This window comes from Cheilinus undulatus, linkage group 11, assembly GCF_018320785.1.
Source record: "Cheilinus undulatus linkage group 11, ASM1832078v1, whole genome shotgun sequence".
Taxonomy (NCBI): domain Eukaryota; kingdom Metazoa; phylum Chordata; class Actinopteri; order Labriformes; family Labridae; genus Cheilinus; species Cheilinus undulatus.
Window position 1 is genome coordinate 8,650,978 of NC_054875.1, and position 27,249 is coordinate 8,678,226.

At 39.3% G+C, this 27,249-nt stretch overlaps 1 protein-coding gene across 6 annotated transcripts in view; it reads right to left on the minus strand.

Annotated features, from left to right (window-relative positions):
* The window catches only part of agrn (agrin), a 519,119-nt gene that overhangs the window by 62,981 nt on the left and 428,889 nt on the right, over nt 1-27,249 (minus strand). For all 6 annotated transcript variants that reach the window (XM_041798717.1, XM_041798715.1, XM_041798714.1 and 3 more), the window contains 6 exons: nt 21,404-21,531; nt 14,372-14,486; nt 11,020-11,139; nt 9,860-10,243; nt 6,750-6,942; nt 2,100-2,315 (listed from right to left, as the gene is read on the minus strand). In XM_041798717.1, coding sequence (XP_041654651.1) covers nt 2,100-2,315; nt 6,750-6,942; nt 9,860-10,243; nt 11,020-11,139; nt 14,372-14,486; nt 21,404-21,531 — 1,156 coding nt within the window. The remainder of the gene's footprint in view (nt 1-2,099; nt 2,316-6,749; nt 6,943-9,859; nt 10,244-11,019; nt 11,140-14,371; nt 14,487-21,403; nt 21,532-27,249) is intronic.

Here is a 27,249-nt window from a genome sequence, read left to right on the forward strand (position 1 = left end):
CTTCATGAGCACACACTGTACAGGAGGATATTTTTTTGTACCACAATCGTTTAGATTATATTCAGAAAAAACCTCACTGCGCATTGATTGGTGCATCACATTTGATTGACAGATAGACAGGAAGTCGAGCTCAGTGTCATGGTTCCAGTTTCAAACCAGTAGACCCAAGAAGTCTTTTTAGAGGTATGAATGACAATTGGAGCAACAAGGGAGGTTTGCAAATGGAGACATACATACAGACAGACAGACAGACAGACAGCTCTCCAATTATAGTAGTAAGATGTTGCTTGAGTGTAGTTTTTGGTGTTTTAGTCCAGTGCCTATCAAATAGTGTGGTGTAGGAATTTGTACAACCATACAAAATTACTAAAACCATACAATAAAAAACAGAGCAGAACAGGCATAAATGACAACAGAATGACACTGATGAAGGCAGAGGTAGAATAAAGGAGGAGCTGGGCTGGAGGAGGGTTGTAAAAAACAGCTTGCAGAGGGAGTAGCAAAGCGTAGACAGGCTTTGGATATGGCAGCATGAGCACGATTTGCGAATAGCATGCCTAGAGTACATCAGCTTGCCTCCATCTGACGAGGACCTATGTTAGATCAGCTGATCTCAATTACATAGCAGCGCTTGATGCTATATGCTCGATTTACTGTAACATGTAAGAGGCTGTTTTGTAAAGATACGGTGATGGTGAAATTTTGGCTTGATCTTTGGTGTGCCTTTGGCAAAGAAAGATTGAAAACCACTGTCTTAGTCAATGAAAATATTAAAAGTTCTTGGAATCCTGGATGTCATATTTTAGTTTAATTGTTCTTCTGGGTTGTGTCCTGAAGGTTCTTTTAACTTATATGTATTAAACAACCCTTGAACCTTACAAAAAAGCAGCAACATGTAGATATTTTTCACTTTATGGATTAAAAAGCAGATGCATGTATAAAGTTGAGTCTTTTTTAAGTCCAACGTATGACTAAGTGACTTGCCAGTCTTTTTTTTTTTTTTTTTAGGATTTACGGCGACACAAAGGTGGGCCAATGAGATTTTTGAAGAGGGGGGCAACACCTCTGAATGTGCCCCAGTGCTCATGTACAGAATTGACAGACCATAATGGAAATGTGCAAAGCTGAGACATTTTGACTCACAACAAAATAGTTAAAAATGTAAAAATACCATCTTGGTTGCTAAAAACTGAAACACAGTTGTCATGTTATGAGTTTAGGGGATTAATTCATCTAAACATAAGTGAGTGAAGTATTGAAGTTTGTGTTTTATTGCTTTGTCGAAAGTTTGATGACCAACTCAAACCCCCGCTGACTCCTGGATGTCCCATAATCCAAACAGTTTTGTTGGAATATGACTACCTGAAAAGTTTACTTGAAAGCCTGCCCCTTTAAACACAACATCAACTGCAATGATAAGAGCCTTAAGGGGGATTTGGCTAACTGTCTTAAACACCTGTCTGCCTGTTTATTTTACCTGTTTGAAGAGCCTAGTTTCATTCCCAGTTGAGTTCTGCCTAATCCTGTCCAATGTGCTGTTAAGTGCTGATACTTGTTACCTCAAAGTTTTGCCTTCAGGCAAAGATGCATTTTCACTTTCTGATTGGATTCTGCCTCTGGTTTTTCTGCTTCTTCACCCAGGAGAGACGCCATGTTTCTATTCCCACATTAAAACCGCACAGTAGCTCATAATTTCACAGAAACCATGATGTTATTTTACCAAGAGCTGCTGTTGCCTAAACCTAACCATATTATTATACAGTCTGTTTATCATATAATCTAAATGCACAGTGTTTCTCCTCTGTATTTACTCCATACATTCATAGAGGGAAGCTGGCTTTGCTTTTGCCTTTGCTTTTTCTTATGCTTGTGTGTGGACCCCTAAAAGAAGAAAGACAGATATTGCAAATTTTTGACAGTGCACTTGGTTATGTTAAGGCACCAAAATTATTTGCTTATTTGAAGGCAGTTTGGGTTTAAACATTAATCAGGGATATTATTTGGTAAGAGAAGCCTTGGTTAATAAACCTACAGTCTAATTCATTAATTTATTCCCCTGTCTAAAAGTTCTCTTTACAACTGTGGAAATAAGTACTTACTCATTCTTCATTTCCTCGGGCACTCCTCCAATCATCAGGTGGGTGTCCAGGTTGAGGCCGTCTGTTCCGCGTGGACTCTCGCCCTCGATGTGTGGCTCGTTGTCCACGCTCAGCATGGCGTTGCGTCGGTTGCGAGTCACGACCAGCTGATGCCAGCGGCCCTGAGTGATCTCCACTTTGCTGACCAGCGTGCCTGTGCCTGAACCAGTATTGAACCTTACAAAAATGAGAGACAAGGCATTTCAGACTCCAATATTTCAACCTAAATCAAACTTCAGGATGTAGGAAGGTTATTTTCCAGATACTTCTTTGAACAGTGCCTAATGAGCAGAAAAAAAATCTGCTCACATTGCTCAACAAGACAAAGATGGATGCAAAAGAAGGTACAGGACTTCCCATCTGGGATTCCAAACTAAGCGCCTGAAACAAGCAGTTGTTCTTTAAAAAATGTTTTCCACACCCTCTTTTTAATTAAACCTTTTATCTAATGAGTTTTTGTTGCAGAAAAGGCCACGTCGTCACAGAAAAGAGCTGTTGTGTATGTGCACCCACACATATGGTAGCATTAGCACAACCTGTGAGCAATTATCTGCCACAAATAATTAGTTCTTCTCCTCGCGTTGTGGATTTGCAGAGCTGTGGGTGGTAATCTCACAGCTGTATTTCTGGAAGTGAGGGAGAGCCCCATTTGAAAGCCAAAGTGACTAATGATCTCCTTTAGTTTGCTATTGATTTCCTTCCGAAAGGAGAACTTTAACCCTGCTCGATTTCGAGGAACTGAACGGGTTTCGAAGGGTCAGGGTGAAATATAAGGCCCAACAGATAAAAAAAAAAATGCAGGTGGTGTTTGAATTAATAGGCTCAAAACATGAAAAAAGACACAGTGCAGAATCTCTAATTAGTTCATTCATGTCTGTCCTGAAGATTCTGCCTCTGCCTGAGTTATATATTTTATTCATACAATTCTATCATGGGAGAGGAGATGAATACTAAGACTTTCTTTAAGTTTCTGCTGGGAAAAAAATCCAATTTAAATTGATCCAATGAAACTTTTGTTTACAGTGAGCCATCCAAGTCAGGAGGTGATGCTTACCTTATTAAAAAAATAGTATTCAAAGCTTGTTATACGTTAAGGAAGCCCTAGAGGACATGCATCCCTACAATTTATTCTACCTCATTCTAGCAAGATAACAAGCAGATTTTGGTTGTTTTTTAAGATCTTGACCTATTCTGTTTGTTTCCATTGTAACTCCCTCAGCATTTTCTAACCAGTAAACTTAAAAAAACTAGTACAATATTGATCTCCTTTATGATATTATTGCTTTGAACTTTCATGTTCATATCATTCATCATTTCAGAATTATTAGACATTTTGTGATAAAATTCAGCCCAGTGGATCAATGTTAAAAACCTTCAGAATGTCCACTTTTCACATCTTTTCAACTAATTCAAACTCTTTCATACTGTCATTCACAAACACCATGTAACCTTTAAAATATTCCCAACACATTAGGCTTCAACAGTTTGCTTCAACATCTTTATATCATTCATACTTCTATCACAGAGATCTTTCAGAGTTGAGATAATTTTTCAGCCCTAAAGGCATTTTACATTTGATTGAATGTCAGAATTTCCTGACTGACATCAGCATTAAAGCACCAGCTTTTCTATGCTATTTTCAACATCTTTCAACATTACATTGTTTTTTTTTAACCATTTAATTTTATCATTATTCAACTTTTCTTTGCAGCATTGGAGGAACGCATCAGATTTTTTAGTATCAGAGCTCAGATTGCACACATTTCCTTAAGCATTGCCAAGCGTGTCATATTAACTGTATATAGAGTTCTGAGCCTGATATAAACCCAACATTTATTTTAATAAGAAAGTTTGTATAATTAAGCTTGTAAACTACATTGCTGGGCTGTTTTAATGACAGAAATCTGTTCAGATAAGATTGTACTTAGTGCAATACAGAAGCACGTACTATAGACTTGGCTTATTCGTGATAAAGAGAGCAGAGGGGATGAGGAGCAGACGGGCACACATCACTGCACTGCAAGTGCAGAACCATTTCAAGAGCATTGAACTGTTTGCAGACAATGTAGTTGTTAATCTGAGTTGCATTAGAACAGATCAATTCAAGTAATTGCACACATGCTCGCTGCACTCAGTTTCCCCTGCACTGTACCACTGTTTGATTGCGGAAAGGAGAGGCTGGTTGCACCACTTTTTAACAGCTTTTCTCCCTCATTATGTCAACAACATACAGTGCTTACCAAATTTATTAGACCACCTGTCATATTTGTCTCAAAGACCATCCAGCATCATGAAGTGCTTTAATGCGGACTCTTTCATGTTCAGTGAGCTCTCCATGTTTTACCATTTTGAACAGGAATGAGGGATTTCAAACTGAATTCACCTTTTAATACCCAAATTTGAGCCGGCTCACTGTTCTTCTCTGAGAAGTCAGAAATGAATCAAGCATAACATTCAACCACTTAAACTAATTTTTCTGCTCAGGAATGCAAGTAAATAACTATAATTTGACATATTAATCAAGAAAACATAATGTGCTTTACTATTTTTTCAAACCTTACTTTGGTTAGGGTTAGGGTGGTCTAATAAATTTGATAAGCACTGTACATTTACAGAAAAAAGTGAAATGTGACTAGGCAGTGTGTCTCCTAACATCATGTGCACTGGGTCTGCACTAGTGATGGTCCTAGGTGTTTAATTTCCTATCTGATAGAACGCAAAATATAACTACATTTAGCCAGCTAGTCTAATGTCAAATAATTACTTTCTGTAACCACCTTTGATGAGATAAAAAGAACATTTTTAGCATTTCTATAAGAGGAGGAAGCCACGGTAGCCCCAGTGCCTTAAATGTATGCTGACATATCTTATTTTCTATTTTTGTTTTTTCTCGTGCCCTTGGTGCAATTTGGTTACAGGCTTGGTTATTTGAACTTCTCAGTGAAGAGCCCTGTCTTAGAACTTGTATGATGGACCGCTTATCCACTGTCTTGCACCTTACTTGTACATTGTTATTTGCATTATTGTAAACTGCTTTAAAATTAAAATTTCAACGGTGTAAACCAACTTCACACTGCAATGGTAATACAACAGTGCAAAGTTTGTTAGCAGAATGTGGCTAATATTTGCAGCACTAGCATCACAGCCCATCGATCCTCTTTGCAGAGCTATTGGTGCTCATTGCTTAGATTATATGCAAGTATAACCTGACACAGCCTCTGGACAACTTTATATCCATTTTTTAGATCTAAAGAGTGCACCCATGCCCTTTCCACTGAGATGCAATAGATGCTAAAGCAGTTATCGGTTGTTTATATAGAATTAAAGAGCACTGTGGCAGCATGGCCATGACTTAGAACAAAAACAATGGCTACTGGTGGCTGGCAGCTGTATTACAGTTTTGATGGAGCGCTGAATCAGGATTATGGGCCTAAACTGATAGAAAATATGAATAATTAGTTCAACTGACTTGTAATTATGGTGCCGCCAATACAGGAATCTAAATTTAACCATTTAGCTGGCTAATCGTGTGCATCCCTCGTCTACACCAAGTGAACTTATTCTGAAGAAGACATCTCTAACTCTGCATGAGCCTGACCCGGCTTTGGCTGAAAGAATGACTGGCCTGACCCCGTTTCTGGCCACAGACCATATCAGGCTGGTTTTGGGTTTAGGCAAATGTTGTAGCATCTAATCAGTTAACATTTATAGGAAAATTTCTTGAGAAATTGCACTTTCTGGTCAATTTAAGATCTTAATAAAGTGGCCTGCATTAAAGGAAAAGCTAACCTTGTTTCCCCAAGACGATAGGATCAGTATGTCAAGATCCGAAGAAACAACTGGGAGCAAAGACTTTTGCTTTGCTAGAATTTCACTGAGAAGTGACAGTAAGCCTCGACTGGGGCATATCGGTCACAGAGAGTGGTGCCATTCTGGTGAGTTAACCAGCCAGCGTCCCTCTGCAAATGTCCTGGCTCAAGCATACATCCCCAGCACAATATGTCCGCTCCCCTCGATTGGGTATTTAGGATTTAATTCACTACAATGGAGGCAGATCAGGAAGCCCGGTCCACTATAATGAGAGCCTGATGCTTTGGCTCAAGGGTATCTGGTGTAATAAACAAAAAAGTGAACTAAACTCTGAGCTAATGTCTTTATGCATTATTTCCATCTTTTCTGATTGTAAATCTCATAATAATTAACTAAATTGTGCTTTTATGTTACTATAACTACAAATGATACCTAAGTTTGACATGCCACACATATTTCTGTCCGTATGTCCCTTCCATCTGCAGACATTTTCATGTGAACAGCTTCTTTACAAGTTTGAACACGTTTCTAAAAGCACATCTTCATAACCTGCTAGTCCGTCAACAATCCTCCATCTTTATTTATTTTCTGGCCGTGGTGTTTGAAACATGTCATCTAGCTGTAATTATTTGCCTCATTATCTTCTGCGCTCTCTGTTTGTTTTATTCTTATCTCCATCCTCTTGGGGCTGTTGCTGCAATGACCATGCTTCCCCAAGGGGATCGTTTGAGTTTCACCAAATGTAATCAAGCAAAAGCAGCAGAATCGACGCTACATGTCCTAACATCTAACCACACTCACTTGAGCTCCACTTTGCCGTTGACCAGAGCCAGAGAGATGAAGTCCTTCTTGCCCTCTTGGCCATTGTAGAGCAGGATGCCGGTCATCTCGGAGGCTCTGAACTCCATGGCAATGCGGACGGTGTGATAGGCGCTCATTGTTTGGAATGCCAGGTATGATTGGCCTCCGAATGAAGGGATGAAGTAATGGATCACTGCGGAGAAAGAAAGGCCACAAAGCAATCCTGTCATTACTACGTGACCATAGCAGAATAGGCTTTTAATGTGCATAATGAAGGGTGAGTGTGGGCGGTGTGTCAGAGAAATGAGCCTTTCTGTCAGTTTATTTCAGGAATGATGTTTTCCTGATAAAGTTGTCAAAAGGAGAGAGACCCACCCTCATGTCTCATACATTCATGCACTCATGCTCACACATGCAGCGAACCTTTGTTTTTCCTCCACTCAACAATTATGATTATTATCATCCATTTTCTCCCCCGGGCTCCTTTTCTCTCCGTCCATCTGTCTTTCTGTCCGTCTCTCGGAGGAGAATGGCAGCTGATGAGCTGCCTCTTTTCTAATGACTTGATTGATCTGGGGGAGGCTGGTGTGCTGTTCCTGTGCGTACGTGACTGTATTTAGCTCCTCTAACTGAAAGATATACACTGATTCTCACCAGCTAATCCCCATCAAAGCAATTACTGTCAATTATCTTAAGATGCAGCTGCGTGAGGTCGATGCTCACCCCCAAATCCCAAAAGTAGGGTAAGAGGGAGGAAACAAAGGAGTTGTGCTTCTCAAGAACTTCTCCTCGATTCATGATTTTCTCAGCAGAGCTGATTGGACTCTGTGTTGCCTTTGGTGAGCGGCTCAGCAGTTGTTCACATCTGGGGTGTTGAACCTCTGAATCATAGATAAGTTTGAAGAGCAGACACCAAGGAGACGTCTTGCAGCTGACTTCATCACGCCTCAGAGCTTTGTTCTCAAGTTTGAAAGAGAGAATAGAGTGACTTTTGTTCTGAGCTCTGAAACTTGATGTTTTGTTTTTGTATCTTGTGTACACCTGAAAAAATAAGAATCATTGCTGTTCCCGTCCAAGGACAGCCTGTATGACAGTTTTGATTTTAGTAAAAATGTTGTCAACTATGTTTTTTCCATGACATAGACAAGACTTACGAAAAAAATTGATATTTAATAATAAAATAAAACAAAGTTAATAATAAAATCTTTGACAAAGAGTAAGTTTAGTTTTCATCAAGGAGACTAAAAGAAACTAAAATGTTATTTCTGGACTGTTTAAGTGTGATAAATAAGCAAAAATATCAGGAATCAGAAAGGGGGCTAAAACTTTTTCACGGCATTGTAGCTACTGTTAAAAACTGTTATGTTTAAGTCTGAGTTGCTGTCTTTTTATATAAATGTTTATATGTACTGTAAAAGATCACTCCAACAGTTATTTTACCACTGATGAGTGTATAACAATCCGCAATTCTGCATTTCAGTGAAAATGCCAACAATAAAGTCTGTATCCAGATGATTCCTCTCATTCGCTGACTCACTCCTGCTTTCTCCCTTTGTTACTTGTGTTTTTTCGTTGATCTACAGGCTGATGCGTGTGATTGAGTCCGCTCATTATTTGCATACACAGGAGGCAACAAGATTAATCACAAACGGTCATTCCAGACACGCTTCAGCACATTTTACTGCCAGGTGTGAACAGCTGGGCTTAGAGCTGTCCACTTGTGATTTGATTACCCAGGATGTATGTTAGCGCTGAGTGTAAACAGACTCATAAAGAATCCAATAAATCCACAACTTCAACCATATAACAGCACATTTACATACATCAGGGCTGACTGGAAGTCATAACTCACACTATTACTCAAGGTGGAACTGTGCAGCTACTTCTCTGGAGCTGAAACAACAGTGTGGTGAAGTTCCCTGAACCCTCTAAGTAGCTGCCGGTCACTATGAGCATCAGTCTTAGGTGGTGGCTTTAAAACTGATGATTGCAACTGTACCAAAAAAATTGTGATAGTCTGGGGTAACCTTTTGCTTTAAGGTGCTTTAGGACGGGCACCTGGGGGGTGGGAGTGGGGTTTGCACTGAGGTTGTCAAAAATAGATGTGAATATGTAATTTTTTTAAAATCGTGATTAGAAAAATAATCTATTAATGCCAACCTAAAAGATATTAAAACATTAAGACAATATGTTAAAATCTGAGTGAAAAAGTTAACATTTTTAGGGGGGAAAAAATGAGATTATACTGTTGTTTATTTACAAGAAAAAAAAACCCTAAGAATTTCAGAGTTTAAAAAGTAGGGAATTCATAAGACAAACTTGAATTTTCTAAGTTTAAAGATTTAAATTTGATAGTAAAAGGCAAAAATTTCAAATTCTAGAAATCCTACATTTACAGTAGTATTATGCCAAAAATGTACAAGAACCCTAACTAAAAATCTAGGTTGGATTTTTAATTTATTATCTCAAAAAACTAAGTTTTTGTTGACTTACGTTAACAACTTTTGACCCTTTAAAGCCTGAAAACTCAAATGATAGCCAGAAAATCCTCATTTTTTTTGGAACTGAAATGATTTAACCTTTTACCGGAATCCAGAAAGAGAAAAATCTCAATAAAACTGCACATCTATTTTTCTGTGTCACATTTGATACAATAAGAATTTTTTTATCATTTATCTGATTATATTCAAAAGGTTTGGAAGTAATTTAATGATCATGTTGATTGGATAGAGGTCTCATAACAGTATGCATAAAATATGATACAATGGGCTTAAAGGGGTTAAAAAAACAAACAAACAAAAAAAAACTACTTTTCTGTGTAAATTAACAACTTTTTAAAGTTGAGATTTTTCCTAAAAAATTAAAACAATTCCCTTTATTGTTGTTTTCATGAGTGGTCCTAATATGCTGTCATAATAATGGATAGTTTATTGATTTTTGTCAAGAACAAGTGTATGTGGGCCTATTATGTTTGGATTTTGGATGAAAACAATTAAAATTGATTTGTCCTGGGGGGTCTTAGCTTTTCTTCAACCTGGTCAGGGGGGCCCTAAAGAAAAAAGGTGAACTGCTGCTTTAAGATATTACATGAAGAAATAGAGCTGGCTCACCCTTCTCACACACAGCGCCTCCTCGCCCAGCGGGACACTTGCAGGTGAAGTCGATGCCATCATCCTCGCAGGTTCCCCCATGGAGGCAGGGGTGAGAGCTGCACGGCATCTGCCCCTTGTGATGAAGCCTTCCACTGATGTGGGACACGGTGGTTGTAGGAGGCAGCGCGGTCGTGGTGACAGCTTCTGTTTTTGCTGGGACAGGTCGTGTTGTGACGGGCGCTGAGGTTGTGGTGGTACGCCTGTAAGGGCGACGGGTGAAGTACGCGGTCGTGGACGGAGGTTTGGTAGTGGTGACTGGAGCTGGTGTGGTGGGAGCGGCTGTGGTGACGGACGCTGTAGTGGTGGTGGACGTGGTGGTGAAGAAGGGGACGGAGGAAAGAACTGGACGCAGAGCAAAAGGGACAATTAAAATGAGGAAAAAAGACTTAAAAATATAAGCATTCTGGTTGAAAATATGTGCAGCAGTGAGAGGAACACTGGGCCCTGAGGTTAGCCTGGCACAAAGCGTTTTGGTGCGCAGCACAGGTGTTTTTCTTATTCTGCACCTGAGGCAGTTGTCATCCTCACACCTTGTGCTGGTGTTTAAATAGCAAACGAACATGCATTCCCATTTTATCTTAAAAAGTGCTCAAGGTAGCAAAATGTAGACGGGCACAACCTAAGTCACTGTGTCTCATGGGCTTTAAAAAAACACATTTTTGGAATCCCATTTTATGTCTTGAATTTATGATAAATTTGTAATGAGTAAACTGACTAGTATCTGTTAGAGCAGTTATGAGAAAGACATCTTTGTGATTAAAAAGATGACTTTCTTACTGAAAGTTAAAAAAGCAAACTTAACTTAAAAGTGGAAGCAACTTTGTTCCATAGGAGGAGGAAAGTGCCTTCTTGAGACTCTTTATATAACAGTGCATGTCTGCCTGTATATATGAGAGTATGGTGCTGCAATTCAGTGGCCTTTTTTTGTGTCTTTGTTTCCTCATGCTGGTTGCAGCTCTATTTAAGTGACTGAATATAAAGTAAAATAAAGATAATAAGTCTAAATTTCTTCTATCAAAGACCCGCAAAACCTTTCCTAAATCACCTCATGAATATCTTAAACCCTCCTTTTGTTTTATTAATCCCCACTCTCTTATGTTAAATCCACAGAGTATTACCATTATTGGAGAAGCGGATATTCTCTTCCTCTGGCTTCTTCACAGCAATGCTGGTGTCTTTGGAGGCCTTCAGCTGCTTCAGCAGGGCTCCTTTGATGTCCTCCACAGAGTACTTCGTATCTACAATAAAAGAACAGGTACAACCACTCAGGACGGGACCCTCTGAGGAGCACTCCAAAGCAAACACAGAATCCGATCTTCTGATTCAGTGCTGTGAATATATCAGAGAGCACCAAGTATGACATGTGGAGGGTCTCCGCGGAGCACTTGTCCTCCGTCCGCTCGTCCGGCCTTTATTCCAGATGAATCGCTCTCATAATGTTCACCGCAGATGTTCACCTTACTGGCCATAGAGGAGCACCGCTTAATGGCATCCCTCGCCCCATATGAAGTGTATAAAGACACTATATGATGCTCATTAAAAAATGAAAGGACAAAAAGAACTTTAAGGCACCAGTATAAACTGCATAATTTCAGGCTGAGTTCATATAGCTAAAAGAATTTATAAAAACACAGGAAATGGGTAGCAGTAAGTCGTCATTGATGGTATAACCGCGCGAGTTCATCATATCAGCGAACAGGAGTAACCCCCCACATGCTGTTTTCCAGTGTTTCAGCTAATTAATTCACCTGTCAGTCAACCTGACAGAAACATCACAGTCTTATTCTTCCTGCAATATTTTGTGCAGTCTGGTAATCCCTCATTATGAAAAATTGTACTTTTAACTGTAAAACTCCAGCCAACAATCTCACCTGCAAACTCCTGTAGGGAACTTCTCCCGCCTCTTATCATTCACAAAAACTCATCCAAGCTGAGCTAGAAAACTGTTTTTATGATGTTTTCTAAAAACTGGGCCAAATCGTTGAAAGCAGGAGATTAAGTTGGCATTGAAAAGAAAATTAAAGGAAAAAAATAATGAGGGTAAACATTCGGTGCTTCAAAATATAATGAGCCAAATAAAAATAAGCAGAAAGCACTCCCAGTGAACTCAGCCCTGCCAAGGATGCACAATACTTAAAAACAAAAAAGATAAACAGAAATATTTGGAAGTTTTACCCTTCATTTACATCAGAATAACACTGAATTTATTACCTTTTTTTGGCAAACAGTCATACTGGATAACTTTTGTGGCACAAGGACAAATTTTAGCCAATTTCTAGTTAAACTATTAGAAAGTCGGGACCACCGACTTTCTAATAGTTTAACAGTTGCAGAACTATTCAGAATGGTGACGTGCAGTTGCAACCAATTTTTGTATTCATAAGATCTGCTTGGTCTTTTTTTTCTTTTTGCTCCACAATGTTATGGGATAATCTTTAGAATTGTGCAGGACTACATGCATTCTAGTGATATATATTCAAGAGTACTGTCAAAATTTTCAATTGATTTCTATCAATCACAGGAGTGAAAAATACAGTTAACAATGTATGCTAATTATTTGCACTCTGATGCCATCACACAACCAGCTAAAGTAGCTTTGTAACTTTGATTGGAACATATGTGAAATTCTCTGTGCTCTTGATTTTGAGAATTTTATCCATAAAATCTGGATTCTACAGATTAACATCATTCAAGATAGACTGTTAAAGGAAAATCTGCCCTAGAATTATCAACATATGTGTTTACATTATTTAATCAATTAAAAGCCCTAAAAATAATTAGATTACATTTTTTAATTGACTGACAGCAGTTACATTCACATTAGCAGTAAGATGTAGTAAATCAAGTTTTATTTACTCCAGTCAATGATGTTACTGTTCATTAATAAGTCTATTATTACTATAATGGGACAGGCACCATCAAGGGTCAGGCCTTTAGTTATTTTGAAACAAAACTCACACAACAAAGATGGAAGGGACTGAAAAAAATGTTAATTTACACCAGTAAGAATATCTAACTGCACAATAGTATTAGGATCCAATCAGACAAATTAAAACCAGTCACTGTATGCCAACCTGCTGCACAGCTGGTATTTCAACACTAGCCCTGCCATACAATTGGCATCCGCTGATCACAAGCCCTTATAAGCTGACAGCCAGCTGATCTAAGCACACTATTGGCTAGCTCAAGTCATGCTGCCTTATTTAAACTCTAGCCTGGCTATGCTTTGCTGCTCCCTCTGCATATCTCTTTTTGCAACCCTCCTCCACCCCAGCTCCTCCTTTATGCTAAATCTGACTTAATCAATGTCATCTTGTTGTCAGTGATGCCTTCTTTGCTCCGGGTTTATTGCTGTGTCTCTTCCTGTCTCAGGCTCTTCCTGTAGGTAGCTACAGGTGTGGTTTAGTTGTACTGCATGGCAGTAAACAATGGCAGCCGGGGATGAACCCAGATGTAGCTATAGCGGCAGTTTTGGGACCAGATTATTTTATTATAAGAAGAAAAAAAAACCTGAAAGCTTTTCTTGCCAGAAAAGATATTTTTGCTCTTCCTCTGACCGACTTCAGCAAGAGTTTTAGCCATCAACAGGTTCCACTGATAGTGAACAACAATACTGCCCCTGCCTGCTAGTTTATTCTACTTCAGTGTCATGTTTTGTCACTCTGATTGGCCAATTTTTAATATAAGAGACTGAACATTTGTCCAATCATGTGTGAAGATCTCTTTCAAAGGTTCTGCTATACAAACTATGGGTGGATGCCAGATGGATGTGAAAAATATCTGACGCAATGTTGTGAAACAGCCTATTTGGAGTGTCAGGTTAATAAATGTATTATTTGATACTCTTTCCCCATCTGTGCATGATTTTTGTTTCAAATTAATAAATGATTTGTTTTGTATTGAGGCCTGTCTCAAATAAAAGCAGCATCCGTTCATAAAATAAAGTAAATAAGAGCCTGGCCTTTGTATTACATTTTTACAGCAATATTTATCTGGATACTCACCATGTTTTCAATTTATTAAATTGCTGATTTATTTTGTCTGATAAGGTAAAAATGATGTGTTCATATGTTTTAAAACAACAGGATATATATTTACTCTATGCACCAATGGTATTAACTCAAATACTAGGTATAAAAAGGAACTTCACTGCAGATAATTAAAATTTATAGAAACCTTAGAAGAAAAGGAAAGCTGGACCAAGGACTATGGAGAGCTAATTTCGCCTCTCCTCCTCACAGTCCAGGAGTTATGATTTAAAATGTAAAGTGCTTGAAAACTGCTGATATGGTGGCTTATTCTGCATGAAAACTAATTAGGTCTTGGAAATCCCAATTTCATTTTAGTCCAGTAAGTCATTTTCAGATTTCTTGCTTGCTGAGAGACAAAAAGGAACAAACCATGACTGATTCTCGCTTCTTATTGAAACACTTTTTTTCATATCTACAGCTCTCGTCAAAGATTTCTCACCTGGTTTGAAGTGTGCCTCCACAAAGGCAAGGATGGAATTGCTGGGTGCCAGGTTACGGACACGAACGCTCATGAAGTCTTTGCGCACCTCCGACTTCCTGAACAACTCATTGAGCTGACAAAGAGAGAGGGGAGAGGGGAGAGAGAGTGGGAGGAGAGAACAGACAGAGAGAAGAGATGATAAATGAGGCTGGTAATGAGCTCCATGCTATCATAACAGAGAGCCCAATTCCTGAAGACCGTACTGTATCTGTAAGGAAGAAAGACCGCCTCTCAAATTGGGCTGCAGAGAACGAGAACGTATCTAGAGCGAGCGCACAAATTGACATTTAGCTGCAGCCGTGGCATTAATTATAGGGACAAGTTTGCAGGAGTAGCTAAGATAAATGCCGTGCAACAGCCTGACATGTGCTCCTGATCACTGTGGACAAGCTGTAACTGCTAGAAGAGCTCCCTAAGGAGGTTTGACTTAAATATTTCTCATGCTAACAGTGATATAACAGCAGGAAGACTTGTGTTGCCTTTAGCAAAATATCTACCTAAATATTTTATCTTAAAAGAGGGACATTCTTTTTTTTTTTTTTTTTTTGCAAGGGCTTCAACTTAAGAGATTCAACCTTTTTCTGCATAATTTTGTTCCTGTCAGCAAGATCAAGGAAACACCAAGAAAACTCCTCACTTCAGCTGCTGTTTAAAATCACAGGAGCCAGAGGACCGGCTAACCCACTTTACTGGAGCATACTCTGAGAAGTTGCTTCCACTGTTTCCACTCAGCACTCCTCAACATTTCTGTCTGCATCTTAGCAAAGCCAATCTTAACCTCAAAATGTCTATTTTGATGAATTTTCAACCCAAAGACATGATTGACGTTGTGGCATTTTGATGCTATTAATGCAAAAAAGAAACTGATTAAATCATCATACTGGATAATGTCATTAACTCATTTTGGCTTATTTTCTTTGTGTATAAGGTGTGATGACACCGTACAATAAGGCACTCAAAAACTGCATCCCTACTAAGGAATATATCAGTATCAAAATGCAGGTTAACTAGAAAAAAAAGTAACTGGATTCTGGGTAACATGGAAAAATAGGTGTGGTTATCAGATATCTAAAAAGGAACAAAGACTTTTTCACCAAGAAAAAGGAAAAGTCAACTAGGGTAAAGAGGGAAAAAGTAAAAAGAGTAACCAACTGCTAGTTTTATAGGAAAAAGTACATTACTGAATATATGTTAACCTGCATGAACTTGGTAGGCTATAGTTATTTGGTAACCCCTGAGTGACCAACTGCTTTTTAACTGATGAAAACTTCAAGGAAAAGTTAACCAGAGTAATCTGAGAAAGTTAAGTAACTGCAGGTTAACCAGGACAGATAAGTAACTAATGGCTAGTTCCCAAGGCTGGCTGCTAGTTAACCATGGAAAAAATGAACAACTAACTGCTAATAGACTGGGGGAAATGAGCAGCTGGCTGCTAGCAAAGCAGGAGGAAAAACAAGCAACTTGCTGCTAGTAAATCGGAGACAATATGTGCAACTAGCTACTCATAAACAAGGAAAAAATAGCAATTAGTTGCTAAATAACTAGGAGAAACAATAAGCAACTAGCTGCTAGCTAACCAGTAAAAAACAGTGACTTGCTGCCAGTAAACCAGGGAAAAATTAGGAATCTAGTTGCCACTTTACCAAGGGGGAAAATGAGCTACTAGCTGCTAGCTAACCAGTGAAAAAAGTAAAAGAGAAAAGAGTCAAAAGTAGTGACTTGCTGCCATTAAACCAGGGAAAAATTAAACATCTAGTTGGTAGGAACTAAGCAGCTATTAGCTGCTAGTTAACCAGAAAAAAATGGGCAACTAGCTTCTAGTTAAGCAGGGAAAAAAAGTTAAATTGTTGGTTATCTAACATCTGGTTAACAAATTAAAAATGAGCAACTAGCTGCTAGTTAATCAGCTACTTCCTGCTAGGTTACTAGGGAAAGATTAGCTACTGGCTGCTGGTTAAAAAGACATAAAATGAGCAACTTGCTGCTTGTTTATAGCAAAAAACTTGAAAAACTTACTGCTTGTTAACCCAGTGAAATGAGTAGCTAACTACTAGTTTCTCTCCATAAAACCTAGCAAAGCTACCAGATGGCAAATGATCATCTTACTGCTAATTTAAAGCAGCAGTAGCTTTGGGGTTGGCAGTAGCTCAGTCTACAGGGACATGAGTTTGGAACCAGTTAATGGTCCTGTCAAACCAAGTCTAGAAAATGGTCTAGCTGGAGAGATGCCAGTTCATTTCCTGAGCTCTGCCAAGGTGCCCTTGAGCATTACACCGAACCCCCAACTGCTCGGGTGCTCTTTCATGTACAGCCTCGGACTCTGACATCTCTTCATTAGTGTGTGACCAACGGATCCTGTCAGTGCATGTATTTCAGCCTGTGTGTGTGTGTGGACTGAGCATCTATCACTTAGTTGCACAGTCTTTACTCAGTAATTGTGATGGTTTATGTGTAGTTTTTTATTAAAGTGTTACCAAAGTGTCTCTAATTTATGGGCTGAGGTGTAAAAGGTCAAAAAGAAAATCCTCTAAAGCTGGCTTAAGGTGGTAAAACTCTCCCGTGTATATGTTGGCCTAAAAACCTCCTGATGTTTCCTTTCTCTCTGTCTTCTTCTCGCTTTCATTTATCAGTTATTTGTTACAGGTTGCTGCATTGCCAAAGAAATGTCCTGCAGCTGGATTCTTTGTGTGAATACTGTATAACTATGTAGCCTACATACTGTGTGTGGTGGGAGATGAAGGAGTCATAAAACAGGGGGCCTTCTGTCAAGTGGCGCACCAAGCTTCAGAGACACCCGGGCTAACAGCGTTAACGAGTCACACACACAGACACACAAATTGCTGCGAGGTAGTAGATTAGGTCCCAGTGGGGGTTTGTGACACCGATTCAACAGCTGGTAGACGTCTACTGTGCACACCGACACACAGAGACGTCCCCATTTCATCAGAGGAGCCGGTCCCTGGCTTGACAACAGAGACTTCTGTTCAAAGGTCTAAGCGCCTCAGAGGAGAGATGTGACCTCAGTGAGTCCACAGGGCGAAATATGATTACTGCATGCGCTCAGTGCCTGCCTGGGCAAAAGCTGGCATCGTGACTGTCCAAAATTAAGTCTTGATTTTTCTGTATCTGCACAAGCTTAATGAATCTGGGTTTAAATGCAGCATTTTTGCCTCTGAAATGCTTGACAAACAAATTAGTCTTTGCATGACAGCAGAGCTCTTTGTGTTTTAATGATTTTCACACAAAAGTTGGAAATAATTCGCCCTAATACTTGCCTCCAGAATTTGAAACTAAAAGCACCACAAACTCTGTTAGAAAAATCTTAAATAAGCAAGGGACCATGCTTGAAAGGTTGTCCATTAAAAAAAAGCAATGGAGAATCTGGAGGCTTCTGGCTCATCTTGAATTTAAATTAGCTTATTTTAGTGCTGAGGGACAATCGAGTTTAAATCTTACATATTATTTTGGCTTGCCAGGATCATTGAGACTAAACTATTACTGTGGTGCATGTCATATTGCACTTAGTATGTCCATAGGTTTGCTCTGTGTGAAATGAGACATTAGGGAGCAGTGTGCTCTCATTTTAATTTAAGTGAGGAACCAAGGGACATACTCTGCTTAGAGCAGTTTCACATTAGGGACCTGCACCTGCATCCAAGTACACTTTACCAAAAATCCACGTTCGACTGGTTCAGCAAGACTACCATGATTGAGCACTAAGAATCAGAAAATGGAAATAAAGTTGTGTGTAGGCTGTTAAAGGTTGTACTCATGCATAACCACTCAAATGAAGTGATTCATAACCACATTAAGCATGATATTCATCTGCAAAGAGGAACTAAGTCCGGTGGCGCTAGCTGCTAACTATAGCCACACTCTACTCTGCACACCAGCCTTGCATCATATAACCACCGACAAAATGACCCTGTGTATTTCACTGTTTTCTGAGCATTTTCTCCACTTTAGACTAATGAACGTAACAGACAGTCCATCGACTGTCTGTTAGGTTCACTCACACTACCCAAAGCCATGATAGAACCCATATGAATTGGTCATACCAAGATCTTTTGCTAATAACACTTGTGGTTTGGCTTTAAAGGATGAAAAAAACTCAAATTTATGCGTATTTTTAACAGCAATATTTCACCTTTTTAGTGTGGATCCTGAGGGGGCTGCAGCTCTTCTTAGATATTTGAAGGTGGGGGGGCAAAGTAAAAAAGGTTGGGAACCACTGACATAATACAACAAAATCTACATCTGCTTTTGAAAATGTAGCTGTAAAAGACTATAAAAGTTCAGCTGCAAATGACAAAACCAATACATTTTCACATGCATGGAAAAAGATTCCTCTCTGTGAATCGAGTAAAGAGATTTGACTCCTCACTGTGTTGTTCATTTTCCAAACAACTAACTTTCTGAGCAGAATTTCCCTCAGACTTAGCTTGTGCATGAAGATCTGTTGTTTCCAGTATAACAAATGCGTCATATTCTTTATAGCATTGTTCTTTTCTGTGAGCTGTCTTGTGAGCAGTCCTCTGAGACGTCCTGTCATTGTAAAGTCTATTTTATGCTTCTGGCATATTTACGTAGACGTATACTGCGTATATGTTGATTGATGTGCACTGTCATAATTCAATAAATAGAATATATTAATTCTGAATATTAACAACTGAAAGGGGATTATCCTGTTTATGCAGCAGTCACTTGGAAACCAAACAAGACCATTCAATCATGTTTTTATTCATGCATTCTGCAGTCAAAATCAGAAATTTTTCACCAGGAATAACTCTGATTCCCTAATCGCCCCTCAGGGTTCAACTAATCCCTGAAACTATCATTTCTGTTCCACGTGAAATGAGGATTTACTGCAGCAAATAACAAAAAAACTTACATTTGACTTGGAAATGCCTGCGCATTTACCTAGAACAGTTACTTACGCAAACACTGCTCAGTGGGTGTCTATTGTAGATAACAGTAAGAAGAGAGACAATCAGAATCAAGCATCCAACCAGACATGCTATAATTGGTGTCCATGTGAGTTTTTGTAATAATAATCTTTAAAGGAACTGTTTGTTATCAATTGTGCCAATCTGGTTTGAAAAGCGACAAATAACCAATGCCAAGAATCTCATGATGCAACAGTTGGTTTGTTTTCTCCCCTTTAACTGTCAGATATGTTCAGCTATGTTGTCTCCCTCTAATTCTATGTATATCCTCTCCTGACCGCAGTCAGAGGATACACTTTTATTTTATTCTTTTTTTTTTTCATCAAATTCTGAACCAGAACAAATCACTGCAGCCCAGCATGGTGGAATATTAGTCAGCAGCTTCAGAGGGTGTTAAAGCCTGCAATGAAGCCTCGCTGAGCCTGCCTGAAGGAGCTCAAAGAATTAGATTAGTCTGGCTCTCGCTGAAGAGTTTTAGTGTCTCATGATGCTTTGAATCTTGTTTCAGAAGCTTTTCCACTCATGACATGGAGAGTCGAGGGAGAAGGTGAGAGACTATGGAACATTTGTCGAACAGTGTCCATGAGAGGCAAACATCACTCCAGTTGCTCACATTTAAGAGTTTTTCTGGGTGCTTGGATCTGAAAAATAAGCAGGAACTCAACACATGGAAGGTTACTAAAGATATCCAAAATTAGACATTATAAACTCAAAATAAATATAGTGATTCTTTGATGGATGATCTTGACACCTACAGCTTGGTGTGGTCCTCACCAGTGCACCAAATCATTTTGTCAGTTTTCAATGAAAACAGCTGGATAGTGCAGACATGCTGCACATGACACAATGAGGAGCTAAAAGAGGCTCCAGAGGATTAAAGGCTCTGCAGAGGGATGGAAACTGCAGAGGTGGTGATAATTCTCTGACTGCTTTGCCATACGCAGTACCTGGAACATAATGTTGTAATCAAGTATCAGGCACTGGAAAGTGAAGCCAACGCCTGAGGTGCAAAAGATTGCAGTTCTTTTAGTGTCCACTAGGGGCTGTCTGCAGAACACGTTTTTTTTTTTTTTTTTTACAAGAATAGAATAGTTTTTTTTACAATAATAGTTTAGTCTCAAGAATAGTTTATGGGCACATGATGTATCTTTTAAGCACTTGTGCAGAACTTGGTGCATGCTTGATGTGATTGCAAGCCAGCAGTGTGATTCTGTTTGTCAGGAGGCTCGAGATCTGCCTTCGCTTCACCTCCTAATTTGGCAGCAATTTTTGTTGCTACCCCTCTGATTGGCTTTGAAAGACTGCTCCAGTAAGTAAATGGGTGATGTCAATCATGCAACACTTCACACAGTCTACTGTAGTGATAAAACTAAAGGTACAGTATGTTGAATTTTTGCACTAAAACGTCTATACAATGGCTACCAAGATTAATCAAAATGATTTTGATTAATTAGGTTCCATAATTAATGCACTGATTTGTTTTAATGCAAATAATTGCATGGTTTATTGTCACTTTCAACACATTTTTCCATGTCTCCCTGCAGTTACCGTGATGTAAAAGAAGTCCACCACTGCTCCTTTATGTCTCATTAAAGACCTTGACTGACAAGGAGAAACCACATGGGACGTGCGGTAAAGAGAAATAAAAATGGCTTCCTGTGAGGTCCTCCAGGTAAATCTTATTTTTACTAGAAGCTGCCCTCTGATGTGTAAAATCTAAAGTAGAATCATAGAGTTTCATACATGAATATCTGTTAAACAAAAAAGAAAATCTGCAGTATGTTTTTGAGCTGTCAGCAAAATGAAGAAAAATCTTTTATTATTAAACTGCTTAAGCAGCTCAACTTTAGCTTGATATTTTATTTCCAAGCAGATTCTGTAATTTCACCCTTGGACAGCGTTGGAGCTTGATGTTAATGCTAAAGCGTAAACACACTAAATTAAAAAGTTAATAACTGAAAATTCTCATCTGACAGTAGATTTGGCTAATTAATGTCATTCTTGAACTTTAATCCAAAGATTAGTCGCCCCTTTGGAAACTTACAGCGCTCTCAATGCTGCGGGCCGTCTCTCCAAACAACTCTGACTTGGGGTCTTCCATCTCGGGGGTGTAGAAAATCTCCTGTCCCTCCACCTGGTCCAGGTGCAGGAAGCCTCTGAACTTCATAGTGGCTGTCGAGAGAGGAGAGAAGATGTTATAATGAAACGACAGAGCTCTAAGTCTTCTATCACTCAGCTACCGCTGCCTTCACACAGTGCTCGTTTTGGGGTCGTGCCAGTTTTTGGTTAGTGATGGATTCTGTGTTTGTGTGCGTTTGACAGGGGGAGGTTAGTGAGTCTGCTGCTGATTGTGTGTGGGTTTCAAAAGGGCAGGAGTTTGGCTGTTAAAGAAGACGTCATGGTGGAGGAGGTGGTGTGAAAGAGGTGAGATATGAGAGACAGAAGAGAAGAACAGGGGAGAAAGGAAAGGAGGGAAGGTGGAAAAATGGGCCAATTTTACCAGACTCGTCCCCAAAGCTGGCCGAGGCATGGAGGGCTGGGCAGAGAGACAACAAGTTAGACAGACACACAAAAAGGAGGAACAACACAGACACATTAGAGAGGAAACATCCCACAGGCGCTCTCAAAAAGTGCCGTCTTCAGCAAAGAGAAAGCCTCCCTGTGCGACCTTGGGGGTTATGTTGTCTGACATTTATCAACTCTTGATACGGTTTCTCCAGCAGAGGAGAGAGCTTGAAATAAAGCCCAAAGACTTTTGTGTATGTGTGTTTGTGCGAGGTGAAGAACAGAGGAGCATGCGAGGCGCTGATGCCAGACTTCCGCGCTGCTCGTAATCAGCAGAACAAATTGCCCAAATCAATCATGGCTGCCCCTGCCTGAGCAACGGCAGGGAGAACGGGAAGAGCACTTGTATGATTATCGTGAAAGATAGCCGTAATTGTCTCTTTAATGCCGCCAGACTGGTGACTGACACAGCCTGCTTAAAATTGCATGGAAAGGACAGAAGCCGCCGCCGTCACGCTCACGTTTCCTCCCCCTTTTCGCCTTTACAGTACTTTCATGGGGGAGCGCACATCGATTCAGATGTGACGCCGGCCCATAAAATAGAAGCAAATGGGTGAGGTTTGGCCGATAAGACGAACAGGGGGAATAAAGAAAGAGAGGGGACGATCTGACTTTTAATCTGCAAGAAGACAAACATCAGTGAGAGTGATTTTCCAGCCCAGTGCTGTGACGGACATAAAAAGAGAGAGAAAGAAAAGGAGTGATAAAAGGAGGAACAGAGCTATTTGACTATCTGATTCTAGTGAACTGTAAAATGTAATGGATTTGTCCGCCTTACCCCGGCATATGGAAGAGTTTACAGTAGTTGGAGCTTAGCGAGCTATTAAGTTTCATATGAGAATTGCTGGTCATTATCTTTGATGTCACATGAAAGGGGCTGCCTTGTTTAAGTGTAACATATGGACGGCCTACAGTGGCTTTTTAACAACACATTTGGCCAAGAAACCAATACATTAGTACCCTTTAGTTCTTAGGGGAGCGGATTACTGCCGGGGAAATATGGGTTTTTTGAGGCTCATATGGATATGGATTTAAGGGAGAGGAGGAATGTAAAAATATCACATCCTATGTTGAATTTATTAGCCTGTATGATAGGGCATGTCCCAATTTTTCTGACTGTGGGGAGAAAGTCTGCAAGAGTACACAGCTTTTATTTATCCTTTCTTTTTTCTCTAATCATTTCTGCATCAACAACTGAAACTAAAGGACTAAAAACATTTTAGTGAATGATGAACTGATGTGCTCATTTAAAAACCCAGATAGATTCAGGTGAGTTTTTCAAAGTAATAGCGTTATCATTCCGGTCCTGTGGAGAGGCTACCCGCATTTTAACATGATGCTTTTATTCTGAAAGAGTTTCTGGGACTATTCTGTAGTCGTTGACGTGACTTGCAAAGCTGCCTTGGTTTTTCTTTTCGTTCCTGCTAAACTAACTACACAAATAAGAATTGTTTTTTAAACTCTATGTCAATAATTCAAAAACTTCTAATTACTAGCATTGCTTCCTCATGTGCAACCTCTGCCTCCCTCTCTGACTTTAGTCACTTTCTGCAGTTATTTTTCACCCATATGTCAGTAAAGCTTCGACCTTTGTTGTAATAAAAATATTTTTCTATCTGCATTCCTGACACTTGTACAACATCTGAGGCGACCTCTGTACAGGTGAGACAAACAGCCTGTGGTATGAAAAAATACCTGTTTATTTATAATTGACATTATTTCAAGTGTAAATGGGCCATTCTACAAAAGTGGTGTAGTGTGTTGCCTCCAAACAAAAAAAAACAAAGAGTAAAATTGGTGAAAAAGTACAGCAACCTGGCATATTTAGCAAAATTTAGTTATTTCTTGAAATCCACATTGCACCTCAGATAAATCTGAGCTAAATTTTCTAGTTCAAACTGAGAATTTCCATTAATGCCCAAATGTATCCTCTGCTTGCAGTAATTCAATGCATAATATTTGCCATCTCTTCAGTAAGTACATAAATAGTGATGGGTCCTTGAGCGCTCAATACACTTTTAAATGTCCTGTTTCTACCATAAATATGATGTCATCATTAATTTATGTTAAGTAAAGCTGAATGGGTAAAAGTATCACCACAGAATATCAACATATATTATACCATATTATTATATAAAATTATTATATTATATGATGAGAATCATTTTACAATCATATAATGTGTATATAATGACTGTATGATAACATGATAGCATATTATGGCACTGGGTAAAAGTTGTACAAGTCGTTGTTAATGTCCCTCCCATTTTATTCCTGCCGTCACCGCGTGTATGGGCGATACCATTCTTACAATGTAACCACACACACTCGCTATCCAAATGTGTGTTCAAGAGTTACAGGGGAGGACTTTGAAATCTGGCCACACCCCTAAAATTTTGACCAGGGAGTATTTATCTTTGTTTCCTTCTCCAGAAGCTTAAATAATCCCATCATTTTGTTCTAAAATGGGCTCAAAAGCTTTAAATTTCCATGCCTAGATTTAAAGAAAGTCAGAAAACAAAATTCTAAAAAAAAAAAAGGTTAAAAAATGTTTATGCACGAACACATCACAATGAAAATGTAAAGCATAAATGTAGACGTAAAAAAATCTTCAAGACTTTTTAGAACAACTTTCATTTTGTAAAAAAAAATCTGATTGAGACAAATTTTGGAATGCAGAAAATATTAGTAAAATTTTCAAAATTACAAATGAAGATTTATGGGTAAAAAATGATAGAGATCAATATTCAAGCATGAAAGTTTATGGGAAAAAAAAAAAAAAAAATTTTCCCCAGGATGATTCCAACTCTGTTAGTGCACCATTACGGTAGAATTGTTCATTTACACTTGTATCAGTGGTTTAATCTGTATTCATCTGGTTAATCACATGACAAATACAGCTGATGACCTCTGTGCACTGTTACAACCCCCATGTGTGTATTTTACTATAATAGTGCCAAGATGGCAAGATTTAGAATAGAATAGATGGAGTTGTCTGCTATGAATCTTTTAAAGATCGCTTTATTTGATCCCTACTTAGTGTTGAGTTGCATTCCTACTGCAGAAAGCTCTTCTTTAACCAGTTTATCATATCCAAGACATAGAAAAATTTAACAATGTGACACACAAATCAATAGGTCAAACAGTACTTGAATTGGCTTTAGAGAACATATTAACACATAGGAAACTAAACCTTCCTCCGTAGTTGAAGCCTTTTACAGTACCTGTAGTGTTCCTGCTGAAATGCATTTATTTTTTATTTGAGTAAATCGTCCTTTGAATGAAATCTTAACTGAGGTCAGAACTCCTCTGTGAAACTTTTCAGCAGCGGACAAAAAGGTTTCAGTATGAAAATAAAAACTCGGCTCAACCTTGAGCTGATTCACGATCTGATGTCTCAATCAAGAGTATTGGAAACAGGGAACAATTAGTCCTATTCATTGCGAGGCAAACAGATGAAGGTCAATAACTGGAACAGTAAAATGAAAAGGATTGATATATAGTGTATGTGACATGTCATTTCACTTCTAATGAGCTGAGGATCGGCTAAGCCCTCCTCAGGAGAAAAAGATCCGGCGTATTGATCTGCCTATCGCGCTGCCCGCTTTTATTGAAAACACTTGAGCTGAATGAAATATTGATCGTCGGTGTGCTGTCATTGTTGGCAGAGATAAATATTTACAGGCCATGGAGGATTTGTTACAGCTGTTGTCTTACGGCTACAACCTGTTGCAGGTGTTTGCACGGCACATGTCTCTATTGACGTGTGGATTTTTAGCCGAAGGTGATCAAATCCAGCATCAACAGATACAAAGCTCCTTGTTTCTCCTTTGTTTGGCTTTAAAGACTTAAACGGCAAAAAGCTAAGAGAGACCAAAGGTGGCCTCATATCTTCAGATCATGCTGTGGATCTGGCGGCTATGAACCCTGCCGGCTTATTAGAAGGCTTTGGGACCTTCAACACGGCAGAAATGCAACTCCGCACACTAATTTGTGGCCTCAGCTCTTTCAAGTCGTGACCTGGGGCTCCCATGGGGGCCGCTGAGAATCCCCCCCTTTCACAATCAGTCAGACTAACACCGCCGGGACAAATAGAGAGCAGATTTCAACTGAGGGATGAAGGGATGGAGAGACAGAGAGGCAAAAGGGAGAAAGAAGCCCTTTATCTTTATGAACCGAGTCTGGCAGAAGGCACTGATTGGTACAACGCCGCTCGTCGGCCTCTGCTAGTCTCTCCACTCTCCCCCGTTCAACTCCAGAGAGAAATGAACTGATGCAAGACTGGATTGAGACTGACTGAGCTGAAGGGAAGAGGAGTGAGATATAGCTCTGGAGGGAGATACCAAACAGTGGCAGTGAGTGATAAAGAGTGTTTGCATGGCTGGTAAATAAAAGAGGAAGGGGAGATTAAAACAAATTAAAGTAATAGAGCTCAGCAGTGACTGTGCACTTTTTAAGCAGCTCTGGTTCCAGAAGTAAATGCACCTTTCCACACAGACGGTTTTACCAGTAGGAAAAGGTAGGTGAGTGCCTGGGGCCTCATGCTCCAAGGGGCCTCGAGATATGATAAGGTTAACGTCTAAATTACTTTCAATGATTATGACATGCATTTGGAATATAAATAAGGTACAAAGAGTGAATAGAATAAAATCAAATAGAGTTTGAGTATCCAAAAAAGGCCCTGGGGTGGACTTCTGGCAACAGCAAGGTCCAAGCCCTGCAAAATGCCCTTAAATTTCTTCTTACAAAGCAAAGTAAAGTTAGGCAGGTCACTTCTGACACATTTAAACAATGAGTCAGTGGATTACTGTGTGGCTAAGTAGCAGGAAATAACTTACAATTATTGATTTATGTCAGAAGAGCAGATATCACGCCAATAAGTTGCGTAATATCTGCGTGTGTGTTGACTGTATACGATATTGCACTTTATCATTGCTTGAATGTTTTAAAATGGATCCTTTTATTCCTTGACTATTTATTGTACTTATTATTTATTTACTTGCTGCTGCACTTGCTGAAGAATTACCGCAATTTTGTTGTATATCTGATGGGCAGTGACAATAAAGGTTTCTTATCTTATCTTATATGTTATTTATGTAATGTGCACGCCTATAGACATGTTGAAATATTACAGTTCTAATACATGGATTCCTATTGCAGTATCCTGACAGCATGCGAATTAGAGTCCAGCACAGGGTTGTACCAAATGGGTACCCACAAAAACACCTTGAGCTACAGGTGAAAATTATAAATCAGTAAGTTTGCAGGTAAGGGCATGGGTAAAAAACAAAACAAAAACAAAATGCAGGTCGGGGGCAGGTGACT